Source organism: Miscanthus floridulus, chromosome 8, assembly GCF_019320115.1.
Source record: "Miscanthus floridulus cultivar M001 chromosome 8, ASM1932011v1, whole genome shotgun sequence".
NCBI classification, from domain to species: domain Eukaryota; kingdom Viridiplantae; phylum Streptophyta; class Magnoliopsida; order Poales; family Poaceae; genus Miscanthus; species Miscanthus floridulus.
Genome location: NC_089587.1, coordinates 102,056,916 through 102,074,233, shown reverse-complemented (window position 1 = coordinate 102,074,233; position 17,318 = coordinate 102,056,916). Strand labels below are relative to the sequence as shown.

General features: G+C 52.7%; 1 protein-coding gene across 1 annotated transcript; it reads left to right on the top strand.

The window, feature by feature from the left end:
• Nucleotides 1–13,575: 13,575 nt before the first annotated feature.
• On the top strand, nucleotides 13,576–17,036 carry LOC136473110 (protein indeterminate-domain 16-like). Its single transcript, XM_066470799.1, has 3 exons — nucleotides 13,576–14,168; nucleotides 14,344–14,746; nucleotides 15,729–17,036. The coding sequence occupies exons 1-3, from the start codon at nucleotides 14,027–14,029 to the stop codon at nucleotides 16,789–16,791; spliced, it is 1,608 nt and encodes a 535-aa protein (XP_066326896.1). The 5' UTR covers nucleotides 13,576–14,026; the 3' UTR covers nucleotides 16,792–17,036.
• The last annotated feature ends 282 nt before the right edge of the window (nucleotides 17,037–17,318 follow it).

The following is a 17,318-nucleotide window of genomic DNA, read 5'->3' as shown; positions in this document are numbered from 1 at the left end:
GGGTGAGATCGGGGTCGCAAACCTAGGTTTTTTGGAGCGCAGTCGGAAGCATAGCCGGATGGGGAAAGATCAGGGTCGCAAACCCAAGTTTTTTGGTGCGCAGTCGGAAGGGGCGAGTTTGGTGTCGTAGTCCTATTCTTTTTGTCTTAAGCCCCCGAGCCCTGTTGGGCCTTAGTAGGGGTCGGTGTGAGTTGTGTGCGTTACCCCATCCTTGGTTCCTCACAACCAGAGGGCTGAGTTTTGTCGCTTGTCCTGATCGCTCGGGCTCGAGTGACATGCTCGGTGAGTTTGCTAACGGGTGTGATCGAGTGGAATCTGGGTCCGTCGTTCGTGATGGAGTCGGCATAGCCCTCTTGTGACATTCCACTACTCCTTTACCTTCAACCTGACAGATGCCTGGGTTGTTCCGAAGACTGACCCAGGTGGCCTAACGGCCTCCCCTCAATGGAGATTATATGGGTTTGGCGAGAGGTTTAGGATCGAACGAGAAGGTTGAGATGACCCGGTCTGCCTGACCAGGCGAGGGCCGCACGGGGCTCATCTACGTTTTTCTCCCCTAGCTCTATTGGTTGCTCATGTCGAATGAGGCAACCGCCGCTTTGTGATGCAACACGGAACGTTGTGATGCATTTCGCTGCACGTGCGATGCTTAGTTCCCGAGCCCCTGGGCGGTTCAGGGCCCGAATCGTCCAGGAGGTTCGGGCGTATGGAATGAATGCGTGTATGGATGTATGAAATGATTGTAAGGAAATAGAGGGGGGTTGGTAGTGCTCACCTTGATGGCTTTGAGTGATGGGGTTCGGAGAGCTTCAGTCAGAAATGTCCGACCGGGACCTATGCTCATCAATCGTGGGTGAGTCCTTGTGTGAACAGTTTTTGTATTAATGAACACATGCTCACCTTGATGACCTGAGTGACGGGGTTCAGAGAGGTTCAGTCGGAAATGTCCGACCGGGACCCATGCTCGTCGTTCGTGATGGAGTCAGCACGGCCTACATGGGGCTCCCCATCGCTTCCTTATCTGTCTCTTGGTGTCTATCCTAAGTGATTAGATCGACTCAAGAGGCCCGGTGATCTCCCCCGGTGGAGATCTTGTTTGGGTTTCTCGAGGCCTGGCCTAGGGAAGCGGGGTGCCGCCCACATGCGGTGGCGCTTTGATTTTCATGCTCGACGTGCGGTAGTGGTTGGTCATGCGGTAGTGGTGGGCCTAGCCCAGGCCACGTCCCGTCTGATCAGGAGCCGTTCCATCGGGCAGGGCACGTCTCATCGGTCAGGGTGCATCTTATTTGCATTAATAGGAAAGAGAGAGAATTCCTCGCTCTATCATTTTGCCTTCTCTTGATTGGCGCGCCCTTCCTTAACTGTTGTTCCCTTTTCCTTAAGTAGCAGAGGGGAAGGGGTTTTCGACCCGTTCTTTTGCCTGTTCCTCATCTGCCGCCGTCTTCCCTCTTCCTTCTTGTCATGAGCGTTCTTGAGAGCCATGGTGGTTTCTAGGAAAGAAAGGGGAGAGAGCGAGGGAGAAGAAGAAGAACTCACCGATCCTTCTGTGATCCTAGAGTGAAATGTTGTACTGGAAGTCATCCACCATGAGGGAGTCGGTGTTGAAGGCCTTTGTTGTGAAGGGATTTCTACCACCGAAGGAGGTGGCGCACTGAAGGGTTCCCGGGCGAGAGGAGTCCCACAACCTTGGCCCGACGAGGTGGTTTCCTTCCTCGTCTTCCACGAGCATGGGCAAGGATACCCCGTGCACCGGTTCCTACGCGGCCTCCTCAACGAGTGGGGTCTAGAGCTACAACATCTTAATCCGATGGGGGTGCTGCACATCGCCAGTTTCGTTACCGTTTGCGAGGCTTTCCTTGGGATGGAGCCACACGTGGATTTCTTTCGGCGGCTCTTCTCCCCGAGAGCCTTGACGGTGGGGGACCAGGCCGAGATCGCGCCGGTGGGGGGTTTCGCCCTGTAGAGAAAACCGGGCGTGGGAGACTCGTATCCCGCGTACCTCCCCTGTGACTCCAACCGGGGGTGGCATAGGGAGTGATTCTACATCAAGAATCCAACGGTGGCATCGTTCCTGGCGTTCACCGGTGGGAGGCTAGAGAAGCAGGATAGTTGGACGTGAGGTTGTGCCAAAAAGGAGAAGCATAAGGTGGGGGTCATCGAGGAGGAGCTTCGGTAGCTCGTAAAGCGCGGCCTTAATGGGGTGCGGGTGTTCCACACTTGTACCATCGCCGGGTCACGCCATTGGCAGAGAGGACGAGGCCGATGTGGCTATACAGCGTCCCGTCGGACCCGGACCGCGCGTCGCCGGAGGATCTACCAGACAATGAGGTTTGGAGTCGCCTTGGCCGGGTGCTGCAGTTGAAGCCTAGAGAGAAGGTCGAAGGGAGGCCCGCACCTTTCAACTCCTCGATCGTGTCCACCCTGGTATGCTTCCTTCTTTTTAGCCCGCATGTCTTCCTCTACTTTTCCTATGTGTATTTTTCTTTTTTGATTGGGAGTCACACGTTTCGCAGGGGCTTGGAAATTACAAGTCCCGGCTGCACCTTCCCAAGGGTCCGAAGGGCGTGGCCAAGCAGGCCACTCAGAAGGAGGTGGCGGATACCAGGAAGAAGAAGAAGGCCGAGGTCGCCCACCGGAGGCACAAGAAGGAGAAGCAGGTTGCCCGGTGAGTGAAGGCTGGGGAGAGGAAGAGCGACGTTGAGGCCAAGCTCGAGTCAGAGGACCCCATGGATGTGGATGACATGGTTTTCTCTAAGGAGGAGGGAAGTGGGGAGGTCGTTGTGACCTCGGTGGAGCATCTTGACCTTGCAGCGACGTCCGTCGATGATGAGCAGGAGGCCGCATAGCGCGCGTCGAGCGCGGACGCTGTCGGTGAATGGGTGGTAAAACGGACATGGTCGCCGTGCCCTTTGATGGCATCGTTGGTCCCGTCGCCGCCTGTGGCGGACGTGGCCGAGCAAGCTGGTTGGTCCGCAGAGCGGACTAGCACTTGTGCGTCGCCAGGACCGACGACGGTGCGTGACTCGCAGCCAGGGGTGGCCCCACCTGTCACGAACGCGGTCGAGCAAGCCGGGTGGCCTGAGGAGTAGACTAGCGCCCGAGCGTCGTGTGACTCGCGGCCGGAGGATGCCCCGCCCCCTGCTTCGGTCGAGGAGTCCCGAGCCAAGGGCCAGGGTGACCCGCAGGTCAGGAAGGAGCCGGTTGGGATGACTTCGCCCTCGGCCGAAGCGAGGGGGAGTAGGTCATAGCCGGGAGCGGCCCATGCCCTACGGGCCCATCGACGTCGGGTCTTGCCTTCAGAGTCGTACCGCTCACCACTCGGTATGTTCTCTTTTGTTTCTTTCCAATGTTTTGCCATTGGGTTTTTCTCTAGAGTGTGATTTACCTACACCCTCCGTCAGTGGCCGGGGGACAATGGGGTTGAGCATCGCCCCAACTCTCATGTGGGAGGCATGGAGGCCCACCCTATAGCGTGTTGCGACGAGCGGCGGGGGGAGCAGGATGGCGGCGGCGAGCCCTTCCCTTTCAGGGGTGGTTGCTGCCATAGTGATGGCGGCGACGGCGATGATGGCGGCAATTTCGGTGCTGACGGCGGGGGCTACGTCAGAAGTAACCCTCGCGGCCCTTCCTCCACCGGTTGCGGCGAAAAAGGAGAGAGAGACTGAGCTCCCTGCCTCGCCAGGCGGAGGGCCGCATAGCTCACCCGCTTGGTTAGAGCCGAAGGCACTGGGGGAGAGCGCGGTCGGGACGGTGTCAGAACATCCAGCGGCAGTCCATGCAACTGAGGTGGTGGACATCTCGTCCGATGACGAGGCGGATGATACGGCGGAGCCGCCGGTGTCATCGTGGGAGCTGGCGGTGGTCCGGTCGGAGGCTGGGCCCTCCAGTGGCCTGCCGGAGGGTGACCTAGAGTGGCCCTACCCTGAGGACCCGGCGAAGGCATGGTTCATCCTCCGGGATTCCTAGGAGTGTCAGCTCTAGGACATCCTCGGGGAGCAGGGGCACACCATGGTGTCTGAACTCGCCAATCTATCTGCGAAGCTTGGAGACGCCTAGGAGCAGGTTAAGTTCGCTCAGCAATTGATTGAGGTTGACCTGCAGTTGGCTATGGAGGTGAGTTTCATGGACTTGTCTTTGACCTCTGAATCTTTTGTTAGTTGCCTTAGCATGTTTGTTTTTCGTAGAGATTGAAGGGGACATCGTCCCGTAAGTCCCGCTTTCTCCGAATGGAGCACGCTCGGATGGCCGAGCTCGAGCGTCAGCTAGTGTTTGCCCATTGCGAGTCCTAGGACCGGGCGGCCGAGGCGACCACGGCACAGGCGGAGGGGCAGTGTGCAGCCGAGTGGGCGATTACCGTCGAGCACGGGCTCGAGGCGGCGAAGGCCTATCAGGTAGAGACCGAGGCGGGGTTGCGGACATCCTTGGCGAACACCAAGGCGGCGTTGCAAGAGTCCTTGGCGGCCCTTCAGCCGAAGCGGGCCGCTTTGGTGTCGGCACAGAACGCCCTGGAGTCGGCACGGAAGGCCCTGGAGGCGGAGCGGAAGGCTCGGTCGGAGGCAGACCAGGAAGTGCTCGCGCTCCGAGGCCGGGTGATGGGGATGGAGGACGCGAGTGCCTGGCTACGTGAGCCGGCGGCCTGGTAGGCAGAGGATCTCTCTATCCTTGAGAACTTCCACGTCGGTACATGCTTTTTCTGTTCTTCGTTGTTAGTTTTTTCCTTCAGCCTATTTCTGAGCTTATCGCTCTTCTCTCAGAGCTAGGTGGAAAGGTGAAGATGCTGGAGCAGGACCTAGAGACGATTAAGGCGACCCTCAGCCGGAATGGCCAAGTCCCGTGAAGAGCGACGTGCTCTCGAGGGGGATCTTGACCAGATCCGCAACGTTGCCTAGCTTGTCATCTTGGATGTCTTTGGGTTGGCGCCTAGTACTAGCGCACCCGCGGTCTAGCTGGCGGAGGTCCCAGATGTGGTTTGGGACCTTATCAGGAGTGAGCTGTTCTTTGGGGCGTCGGGGGTGCTGACTTCGGTGGTGACGCACCATCCAAACCTGGACTTCGCTGCCATCTACAGTGGGTATGCTAAAGGCTTGAGCATGGAGGACATCTAGTTAATCGGGGAGCGCTTGCTGTCGCACGCAAGGTCGGTGGCAGAGCAAGTCTCTGCCTAGTGGGTGATGGACGTCCGCCGTGAAGACATGGCTAGAAGCATATGCGGAGAAGACACTGCCTAGTCAGCAGACGACGTGGAGCCTGGGTCGGAGGTGAACGTCGCTCTGTCTCCGACCGAGCCGAATGTCGTGCCATCGAGGAGTGAGCAACCCACGCCCCCATCGGTCGCTCCGACAGCAGATGCCGCTGGGCCGGTCCAATAGCTTGCAAAATATAAGTAGTTTAGTGAAGGTAGAAGTTTAAGTTTGTGAGGGAGCCCCCGTGTAAATATTACTGTGTGCTTAATGACTACCATCGGTTTTGTTTTCTGTGATGGAATTGCTCCGTTCGAAGGATCCTGTTCCCTTTCATTCCTTAGTTTTCCATTAGCATAATTTTGTTTTTTATTCTTTCTTTCTCGTACCTGCCCGTTTGTTCCGTAGGCCGCGACCTTGGGAGCCCAGGGCATGGCCCACGAGGCTCGACTGCTCGTAACCGTAGGGAAAGGCGAGGTGCGATCGGTTGGAATGTTTTTTAAAGCAAAGCTACGTAAAGCAAAACTAAGGAACAAACTTTCCCATTGGCTGGGTAGGAAGGAATTTCACCATAGAAAACAAAACAGGGAGGTAGTCATTAAGCATAATGATAGTAGTGAACCCTAGTGGAGCCCCCGAGCGCCCCGAGCCGAAAAGTGTTCCGGTCGGGGTGCTTTTGTAGGAGCATATACTAAGTAAACAATGGTAAGATTGAAGCTTAGGAAAAACGACATAGTTGTTCTAGTAGTTCGGAGGGATGGGCGTCGTTGTCGTCCTTGGGTCGGTACGTGTCCGGTCGGATCACTTCGTCCTTCAGTCGTCCGGATCCTAGCTCGCTACACCCCCCTTCTTGGTCGCTGCTTCCTTGCCTTTTTCTTCCTTCGGCCTGCCGACCTATCATAGAAGGTGCTTGAGGAGCTAGTAGTCCTTGTAGAGGTGTTTTACAGGGTAGTCATGGTTGGTGCATGGGCTCTCCATGAGCTCGTGGAAGTGGCTAGAAGGGCCCTGCTGAGGTTGTGTGCCCGCATGATCAGTCGTGGCGACCAACGCGGAGTTGGCTAGTCGGTGGCGATTCTTTCTGTTCTTTTCCCCCTCTGCGTGGAGGGGCCTTTGTCCTGATCCCGGTGCTTGGCCTTGCCCTTGCCCTAGCCTCCATCGGAGTACGGCGGGAGTGGCGTTTGTTGGGGGTTTTGGACAAAGGTCCGCGATCCCGGGCCATCAGGGCTGGGACTCTGGTCGTTGCTACGTGTGTCTCGGTTCGGTCTGAGCCACGTGAATATAGGCGGTTGATGCGGAGCGGTCACTGGGTCAAGATGAGGTGCCAGTGCGGCCTCCTGTGCCGCACTCGATGATTATAGCGGCGATCGGGTGGAGCGACCCATCTGCCGTGTCCTCGTTCCCCTGGCGAAGAGTGAGGACGTGAGTCGGCGTCGCGATATGAAGCACTCCACTTGTTGAACAGCAGCGGTCTCCACTAGTGCCTAGAGGTTTCGGTGGATCGCCTGTTCATGAGGGTCGTTCAGCTCGGACAGGCCGCGCAGAATCATTGCCGTGGCGGCGACATTCTGGTTCACCCGAGCGAAGTGCAGGGGATCATTCCTCCCATCCATGGTGTTGTGCTGGACCTGATGGGTGCGCCCCCAGGCGCCACTCGCCAGTCTATGCTCGCGGGGCACAGTGTGGTGCGCCGGGCGTGCCAACGCAGTTGGTGACTGATGTAGCCACCATTGTCATAGTTCCTCCCTGTGCTCAAGTGTGAGCTTGGGGGTCTCCGCGTGAGGGTTAGGAGATGTGTGAGTCCATGAGGACTCTGCTTCCGCCAGTGGGTGTCCCAGAGGGTCCGCCATGGCGCACTCCCGGGATGGACGGTGGCTAGGTGCCACGTCGTCGATGCTGGAGCCATCACTCTCGCCATCATCATCCATGAGGTCGAGGAAATAGGTGGGAGCATAGCTCGCCATTCCCACGAATTCGGATGCGAGAGGGGGCAGCGCAGGCATCCTTCGGAGCCCCTAGGCGTATGCGTCCACGGAAGACACGAGGCCATAGGGGAACTAGTCATACGATGGTGGCGTTGGGGACAACGGGGTTCTGCCAGGTAATCGGCGGAAGATAGAGAATAGTAAGTAAATAATAGCATGTATATTACTCACAGCGGGGTTTAAGCAGAAAGTTTGCTCAAAAAGAAGCACAGATGTTGCGTCGTCAAAGTCATGCATCCTGGAGTCGATGGAGGGCGTCCCTCGGACGGGTGCCAGGACATGAGCCTCCTCACAGAGGTGTAGCACGCCGAGCCAGTCAGCGATGAAGTCTAGGCTTCCGAAGAGGAAGGCCTAGGATGGCTCAAAGACAGGTGGAACCTGCATCCCAGCGGGTGAGAGTACGGGAAACTCCAGCGAGTCGAAGCAAATCGTATCGCCCAAGCCCGCCACGACGAGGGTGGCGGAAAAGTGGGCCATCTGATGACCAAAAAGTGTTGAACGTACAGCATCTTCCCTACGGACGGCGCCAACTGTCGGTGCAGAAAGTGACCAACTAGTGAATATTTGTAGTTTTGCCATACGTTATGATTGGAGGTGGCCTAGCACTCAATGACACATGATTTATACTAGTTTAGGCAACGTGCCCTACATCCAGTTTGGGTCAGTCAGTGACTTTATTCCTGAGCCTAGGTGCTCAAAGTTTGTAGTGGGGTTACAAACGAGGAGGAAGAAGGGGTGTGCAGGAGGTCCGGTCGGAAGGGCCAAGAGCGACGGGAGCTATGCTATGAGCTAAGTGTTTCAAGCGTGTGCTTGGAGTCCGAACCCGGCGGTTCTGTGGTCGTGAGCTAGTGAACTTGATCGGTGCTTGTTATCTTCAAGAAGGGCTCTCCTTTTTTGTTGGAGGGGACGCGTCCCCTTTTATAGATAAAGGGGATGGCTTTACAAGTGAGAGGGTGAGGGTACATATGCTACCGAGCCTTGTTGCCCATGCCAACCGAGCCTTGTTGCCCACACCGACGGGTACAAGATAATGGTAGGCGCCTACAACACTGTTATGTCACTATAGAATGTCAGATGCATGCGGGAGGCCGTGCTGCCTTTTTCAGGGATGGTGGACGTCGGTACCTGCAAATACTGTTTAATGCCTAGATGCATGTGAGGAGTCTTGCTATGTTCACCCGGTACGGTAAATCCTGGCGCCCATACGACTATCGATGCCTAGAGGCACATGGGGGCCTTATCGTATGGGAGTTTTAGCGGCCCCTATAATACTGTAGAGGGAGATGTCAGCGCCTAAAATACTGTTTGTGTTAGGGTGGCTGTAGAGTACTATTCCATGCAGGGTATGGTCCCTGGTACAGTGGTTTTGACTTGAGCCTTGCCTTGCTTTTCTCTGCACGTCTTCTGGTTCCTACCGAGTGGGCGTCCTCGGTCGGATGGCTCCAGTCGGCTCTGAGTGCGCCGATCGAAGAAGAGCGGTGAGCAGGGTTCCTGCGATCCCCGATCGAAGACGCAGGGTCGGAGTCGGAAGTAGTGTTTTGGGCTAGGCCTTCCGATCGGAGAGGCCGTCCGGTGGTGGCTGGAGTCGAAGCGAACGCTCTGGTCGGAGAGGTAGGTCGAAGCAGCCAATGAGAGGGCGTTGTTCCTCTTCGGCCAGACCTTCCGGTCGGTGACTGGGCCATCCTTCTGGCCTGTCATTTTAGACTCTTGGGCCGGCCCATGAGTTACGTGCTGTCTGCTCGAGCCGAGCCTTGGCGTGGAAGCCGGTCCCCGAGGGACCCCGGGTTTATGAACCCGACACGTTTTATTAATATTAGTATATAACAAACTAACGAAACTAAACATACATGTTGTGTCATCATGTAGATCTATGATATCCTACCAAAATATTTTGAAACATACATAAAGTGATCAAGAAAAATATCCTCTTGACAACTCATATAGAATAATACTAACAAATTACTTAAAATTATGTTAATGTACAACATAGATAATTTATTTAAATTATTACTTTAGATAAATTTACACTACAATTGAAACATTTGAAACATCTATTGATAGTATAATTGTAAGCATTTTGTTTTTTTTATAAGCAATAACATTAATATTTGATACGAAAATTTGACATCTTGAAATGTGGGGGAGGTTAGCGCATACCAACGGTGCCCATGACCTTGTTTGGAGTAATAGTGATTATAATGCTTCAATATATTATCTCCTCTTGATGTTAGAACAACTACATATCCTAGATCTCACTTTAAGCTTCACCACTGATCTTGAGCGACATGGTGTAGGTTTATGATAAATGATGGCCGGTTTATGCCATCGTAGTGCATAAGAGTGTAGTTTACAACCTAATATCCTTATTCTTGATAAAAAATATAATATGGGTGTTAATAAAATACATAATAACATGACGATAAAAATATATAGTAATATGATCAAAATTTGAAAAATCAAAATACAGATTCACGATACCATAAGACATGGGATGCAACAAGAGCCACTATAACTGAAGCTAAGTTTTCCTCTAAATGCATATTGAAGATACATGGACGTACCCTCGTATGTCAGGGTGGGCGTCCGGTTCCCTCGGTTATTGATGAAATTCAGTTCCTAGAAAATAGGAACCGACCGGTTCCAAAAAAAATTTAGGAACCGAGCATTTCGGTTCTCTTTCGGTTGTAACCGAACTAACCGAATTTTTTCAGCAAAGGTTAATACAACAAAAAATATGAAGGTTTTAAAGCAAATTTAGGCAACACCACCTCTAATTTAGATAATAATAATTGATAAGGGAACAATAGCAATATAGTAACACAAATACTTAGCAATTCAGTATGAGACATCACACAAAAATCAAACATTGTCTTACAAAATACTAGTAAGTAAAGTACAATTCATGAATTTTGGTTCTTTCGGCCAATTCGGTTATCCAAGAGTAGGAATCGAAATCGGTTATTTCGGTTCCTCAAAATTTGGAACCAAATAAGGAACCGATTTTTTCGGTTCCGGTTCTTTCGGTTGGTTTCTCTGTTTCGGTTAATTATGCCCACCCTGATTCATATGTATCTCAATCCATATGTATTGGAGTATATTGGAGTGGAACTTACATTAATTTACACCCTAATCGACCTCAACACATGTGGATTAAGATGAATATGAGAGTATATATCCAAACAAGCCCTTAGATACAGATGGAAAACATATAGATTAGTAATAGATAAGTTTATCACAACTGAATAGAGATTACAAAGTGTCTATATGCATATTGTGTTAGAAAATGAACAAAGAAAATACGTAATATACATGATTTTTATTAGTTGTAGGTCTTAAACATGAACATGTAATGCTTTTGCCTGGTAAGATCCTAGCCCTTGTAGAAGCATGGGCCATCCCAGATATATGATATCTCCTAAATGTTGTGGAAACATCTGAAAGGAGGTCAATGTAAGCAGTGAAAAACAACCTAGGTCAAGCTACGACCATATGTTTAGCAGGGGTTGCTCCTCCTCCACCTCTATTGTTCACGAAATTATAACTAGCAGGGCTTGCTCCTCCTCTACCTCTATTGTTCACGACATTGTTCATACAATGCCCTTTACTCTCTCCGCCCCAAATGAATTGGGAGCTGGTGAAGCCAATTTTTTTTTCCATCGACTCTGGCTTCTCGTGATGTTATAGTTACGAGATGCCTAGTTGAAACCCTGCCAACCATGACTAAATAATCATGATACTTTTGTAACATCACACTAGGTATATAGTATTTTTCTGTCGCTTTATTCCTATCGGTGTTGATTTTCCAACTTTCTTGTCGGTATTTGCTATTTCCCTGTTTGTTTCCCACCGACAGGGAAATTCGAGCCTCCAGTATTGGTAGTACACGACCATTACTGCAGAACACACAATCCCTACTGGCACATTACTTCCAGGTATGCTAGAGGCGGCAGTGATCTGTCTTCACTGTCGGGTCGTAAGCCTAGGATTCGTAGAGTGATTGGGGGCCCTATTGACCCACTAGTGAAGCCCCATCTCACTGTCGGGTTGAACCACGACCCGGCAGTGATATATTTCTTCACTAGAAGATCCAAGCTCAATATCACTGTCATTCATTTGTATATTGCTCCGAATCCTTACCCATGATCATATTAGCCCAAATGATAATTGGTAGCAGGACACAAGTACCAATTAAGTTAGCATAATTCAAAATGCAGCTGGTATATATATTAAGCAAGAACCAATGATTATTCTTCAAAACGCGCACACGCTTGGCCGAGAGAGAGGGGCTCCAGCATGCAGATAAAACCTTTCCATTTGGAGCCAAACCAGCAGCGAAGTACCACTCCAGCACACTCCTTACCTGTCATTGCGTCGTACTACTACATCATCGTCGTCACTACGTACTGCGAGCCCATCCATATTCTAATGGTGGCTCCCCTTCAAACATAAACAATCATTACGTACACGCTAATTTATAATCAGCTCCAACTAGTCAGCATATAAGCGTCCAAACCAATCATTCCCTTGGACTAAGCAAGGCGTCTCCCTGGAATCCTTTCAGGAAACATGACAACGGCTTATATGTTAAATACGGTCGGCGGAATTCGATCCCAGACCAATCACGAGGCAGAAAAAATCTAAGAAAATACTAGTACTCCTATATCAGAGCGAGGCAGCAGCAGTTTATTCAGTCAAGAACAAGAATGGACAGGTGTTTGTGCAGCTGCTAGCCGCTTCTGCTGTCCGCCTGCAGCTAGGTTCACGGCCATGGCTATAAAATATGCAGAGATCAGCAGCGCGCTGTGTATGTATGTATGTACCCGGCCGGGTTGCGTTACGCACGAGGCATGCGCATGGCGTGCAGTGCAGCGCGCGGCGACGGCGACCCCCACCTGAGGGAGCAGTGCTGTGCTGCCGAGGACGACGACGAGGACGGCATGGCATGTAGATGTAGGAGAGCACAGCTAGCTACATACGCGCAGCTGAAGAAAGGGTCAATGGTACCACAGCAAGCTAGCTACACGTACTGAGGAGTTATGGAGCATGGAACAAATGTCTTTATTATGAATTGAAGGCTCAAAATTAAGTGTGTGGTTCAATTTTGACAGTTTTATTTGATATATGCTGGCACACACTTGTGGTCAAACTTGTGCATGCGTGCATGGTACTAGTCTTTCATTAGCTTGGTTCTTTTGAACATGGTCAACAGTTATGTGTTTTTTCCTTGTCATGCATGAGGTGATTTTTCTTCATGTTGGATTAGCTTCGGGATGTTAATTTGCGTGTGCAATAACCAACCATGATTTTTCAATCCAATGTATGTGTCACAATATGACATAACTAATTAATAATCAATAGATAGCCTTGATTTGAAAATGTAGCTCATTTTAGTTCTATTCTAAGATAATTTTCTTGAATTTTGACGAGATCTTCCTTCATTGGCTCATCTAGCTCTTCATCATGATAGAAACATACATGAACATCTACCACACCAAATAAGTGCACTTCAAGATATATTTGCAGCGCTTTAATGAAATTAATATGCTTTTATCAATTTTGGTGTATTTTTTTGTAAAAATTATCAAAGTCAGATTAGTTTAACTTAAAGCAAAACGAAAATAGCATGTATTTTGAAATGGAATGAGTAGTATGTATCAGCTCATAACAAAACTCTACGCATAAAATTACTAGCTCGATTGGCATTATGGTCAGCAGATTTCAGATGTTTTTTAATTGATTTGAGTAGTTAGCTCGAATTCAGTTTCAGTGTTCACTATGCATTGTATAACAAATAAAACAGACGATTCCTTCTCTAGAGTAATGAAAACTCTCTCTCTCTCTCTCTCTACTCTTTTTTTTTTGAAAAAAAAAACTGAAATTTACTGGTATGTGTAGCCCTGTTCTTTTATAGGCTGTTGAACAGTTATTTTTGTGCAGCCATCCATTCAACAGCAGGTTCTGAATAGAGGCCCTGTTCGCTTGAATTTATCCGCCGTACCGTTTCAGCGAAATAACAGTGTTTTTCTCCCGCAATAAATAGCATCAGCGCTAGCCGTTTTTTCGACCAGCGGCCAAAATCTACCCAGTCTCTCCCTCCTACAAAAATCCTTTCTTTTATATAAAGATGGAAAAATAGATTATTTGGAACCAAGCAAATCACATCCAGAAGGCCCAGAACTTGCAACCAGCTGTAGTTTTGGCTTCCATTCCAGACCCAAAAGAAAATTTTAACCCCACGAACCCAATAAAACACCAACCAACTCATCTCCTTCCTGGAGCTCCCCTCACACACACACCCTCCCTGCATGATGCAATCCTAAAGAAAGCTGCTGAAACCTAAAGCTGGTAGAAAGCTGCCTCCCCTCTCTCCCTTCGGTGTTGTCTGTGTAGCAGCAAAGCCAAAAAAACAACACTGCTCCTCCAAAGACCTTTTCCATCCCTCACTCTCTCTCTCTTCCCAGCTGTACCCACATCTCTCTCCCCGGCCCTTTTGTTTTGTTTATTCACAACTCTCCTCCGTCCTCGCTCTCATCTGGTCCGGTCCGGGAGGAGCTCTCCCTGTGATCCCAGTGAATCAGTGATCCACCTCCCTCCGGCCTCCGCAAGCTTATATAGAGATGCCACACAATTCGATTGGCCCATTCCCATCGCCGGACCTCGAGCTCCAGGCTTTTGAATTGTCATCGTGAGCTAGCAAGAAGAACACGGCCGGAGAGATTTGGTTGCAGGAGAGGGACAGAGAGAGTCGATTCTTTGGTTTACTGATTTGGTTTGGGGTGGCATTTTGTTACCCAACAAAGATTGATCTAGCAAGAAGGAGAGGTACAAGTGACGGCAGTGTAGCGCGGCGGCGCCACCCCCACCATGTTGAGTTCTTGCGCACCGACGACGGCCTTCCCGCCTCCCGAGGCGGGGGCCGCGCCACTGGAGCCGTTCCGGTCTCTGCAGATCGCCACGACGAGCGCCGCCGGCGCCAAGAAGAAGCGGCGTCCCGCCGGCACTCCTGGTAAGCGCCTGCTCGCCTGTCTCAGGGAACATGCATCCAATTACGCGCGACGTAATATATAAAGAAAGAAAGAAGCTTTCTTTTTTTAAAATTTACTCTAATCTTGGGTGACTCCACAATGGCGCGCGGGCGTGCGACGTCGCCGTGGATGGACATGGACATGGGCATGGAGCAGACCCCGACGCGGAGGTGGTGTCGCTGTCGCCGCGGACGCTGCTGGAGTCGGACCGGTACGTGTGCGAGATCTGCGGGCAGGGGTTCCAGCGCGACCAGAACCTGCAGATGCACCGGCGGCGGCACAAGGTGCCGTGGAAGCTGCTGAAGCGGGAGTCCGGGGAGGCGGCGCGGAAGCGCGTGTTCGTGTGCCCGGAGCCGAGCTGCCTGCACCACGACCCGTCGCACGCGCTGGGCGACCTCGTCGGCATCAAGAAGCACTTCCGGCGGAAGCACAGCGGCCACCGGCAGTGGGCCTGCGCCCGCTGCTCCAAGGCCTACGCCGTGCACTCCGACTACAAGGCCCACCTCAAGACCTGCGGCACCCGCGGCCATACCTGCGACTGCGGCCGCGTCTTCTCCCGGTATGTGATCGAGTCATCGAGCTAGCTAGCTGCTGATTTTACTATTTCTAGGCTCCTCTAGCTCCCCTTAATTAATTCTGTTTATTAGTCTACCTGTACCACTAATTAGCCGACGCCAGAAGATAATCCAGCAATTAGTCCCATATCTCTTTTCCCTTGCAAAGATTTGGCAGAAGAATGAGGGCCGGGCTCCAGAAAGGAGTGATGATTTTTGGGAGAAATTGTCTTTCCAGGCATCTATCTATCTACTGCACTTTTATCGTTCGTCTCCTTGCTGTTGCTGCTGCAGCTGCTCCGTCTCTCACCCTCTCTCCTTTTTGGCGTCCGTCAAGACGGACGGAGAGGGAGGAGAGAGAGACTACGGTAGGGAAGGGACAGGCACAATTCCCGAGGGCAGCAGGTGCCAGCGCTGGCTGCCTGTATCAGTGTACGTGCAGTCGCGTACACGTACAAGCCTGTTGCTTTTCGCAATTGCTGCTGCTGCCATGCCGTGCCATACTGCCATTGCCATCGGCCATCGCCATGGTGGGGGGTCTAGGCTAGGCTAGCTACCCCGCTTGGCTCTTGCAGGGGCTCCATTGAATGCCTGCCCATCCATGAACCAACCAAACGGCCCCAAAGCTCGCGCCTGACAGAGAGATCGCACTCGCACGGGCACAGCCAGCCCCTGATCGCCCCCTTGGCTTCTCTCGGCCGGTCACGCACCCTTGTCCTTGGCTGGCGCCCAGCGCTTGCAAGTCGGATCCCATCAAACCTTTGCTTGGCCTTGGTTGGAACCCCCCCTTCACTCCCCAGCAGCAGATGCACATTGCACAGGCTCTTGAGAAGCTGATGAGGGCATCACCGTAACCCTCGGCCGCTCACCACCTCGCACCCACATACAATACAACCATTGCTTATGCTTTTGGGGTCCTGTCTGTATGTAAGCACTAAGCAGCACTGCAGCAGCAACGTGGTGTCATATGATGCGTCGTTTTTACAGGGTGGAGAGCTTTATCGAGCACCAGGACAAGTGCAACGCCGGCCGGCCGCGGGCCGAGACGTCGTCGTCCCCGGCTAGTGGTGTCGGCGGCGGCGGCGGTGCCGGGTTCGGCGTGGCGGCAGCAGCTGCCTCCACGTCGCAGCAGCAGCGTCAGCTGCACGCCTCCGCCTCCGCCGCCGCGGCGGCGGCGTTGTCACGGACGGCGTCCAGCGCGAGCCCATCAAGCGGTGGCGAGTTCGGGGTGAGCCAGCACCAGCAGGTCGCCTGCTGGCCGGCTGGCCCGGCAATGGCGAGCCCCACGGCCGCCACGACGTTCCACAGGTTCGACGCGGCGCTGTCGCCTCCGACGCCGCGGTACGAGCGCCCTGGTGCTGGTGGTGGCGTCCACAACCTGGAGCTGCAGCTCATGCCGCCGCACGGCAGCGGCAGCTACTACGAGGGGGGAGGAGGCACTGCTCCCGCAGCCGCCGCCGTTAGGTGGCCGCATTCGCCTGCGGTACATGTTCCCCAGCTGGGCCTGGGCGCCAACCCGATGCGGCTGCAGCTGTCGATCGGGTTCGGCGGCGCGCGCGACAACGACCACGACGACGACAGCGAGACGTCGGCGCCGGCAGCAGCGGCGGCGGCGGCGAGGCTGAAGGAGGAGGCCCGGGAGCAGCTGCGGCTGGCGATGGCGGAGAAGGCGGCGGCCGACGATGCCCGGGCGCAGGCGCGGCGGCAGGGGGAGCTGGCCGAGCAGGAGCTGGCGACCGCCCGCCGCATGCGGCAGCAGGCGCAGGCGGAGCTGGGCCGCGCGCACGCGCTCCGGGACCACGCCGTGCGGCAGGTGGACGCCACGCTGCTGCAGGTCACCTGCTACAGCTGCCGCTGCAAGTTCCGGGCGCGGGCGACGGCCGGCACCGGCGGCCCCATGAGCTCCGAGGTGGCCAGCTACGTCTCCTCCGTCGTCACCGAGGGCGGCGACGCCGAGGTGGACGACGACCCGTACCGCCACCACCACCACCACCGGCAGCTCAACGCCGACGACGCGCCGAGCCATGCTAGGATGATGGACATCAACTAGCGGCCGGCGGACCATCTCGTACGACGTACGTCATGCACGCAACATTCTTAATTTTCCTCCTTCCCCAGCTCGCCCGCTCCTTTCTGGCTAGTTAGCTGCCACCAGGGATGAAAACGTTACGGAAATATCCCGTATCGAACCGCATCGTTTTCTAGTTTAATCCGATTGAATTCGTATTTTCAGACAAATTCGAATTCGGTTTAAAATTTGAGACACCAAATTCGAAATCGGAACGAAAACGGTTTAGACATTTTTTCGGCCGTTTTCTACTTTTCTACTTTTAATTCGGAATATCCCGAATTCAAAATTCGGTTTAAACCAAATTTGGCCCACCAGAAGTCCAACATTAGAAACATTATATCTTTTTCATGCGATCTTAAATGGAGATGATTTTTATATAAAAATTGTAGCTCTCGACGAGATCTATAACTTTCTGGTTTCTAGTTTTTTCATTTGAGGTCCTTAAGATGTTAAAAAAAATAAATAAAGTTTCAATAATATATTAAATTACATACAAGCGCTGGTTG

Excerpts from the sequence above, each read along its gene's own strand:
- LOC136473110 (XM_066470799.1), top strand. The coding sequence starts at position 14,027 with ATGTTGAGTTCTTGCGCACCGACGACGGCCTTCCCGCCTCCCGAGGCG. Across the intron at positions 14,169-14,343 it reads GCGTCCCGCCGGCACTCCTG|ACCCCGACGCGGAGGTGGTG; the intron begins GTAAGCGCCTGC and ends GGCATGGAGCAG. Across the intron at positions 14,747-15,728 it reads TGCGGCCGCGTCTTCTCCCG|GGTGGAGAGCTTTATCGAGC; the intron begins GTATGTGATCGA and ends TCGTTTTTACAG.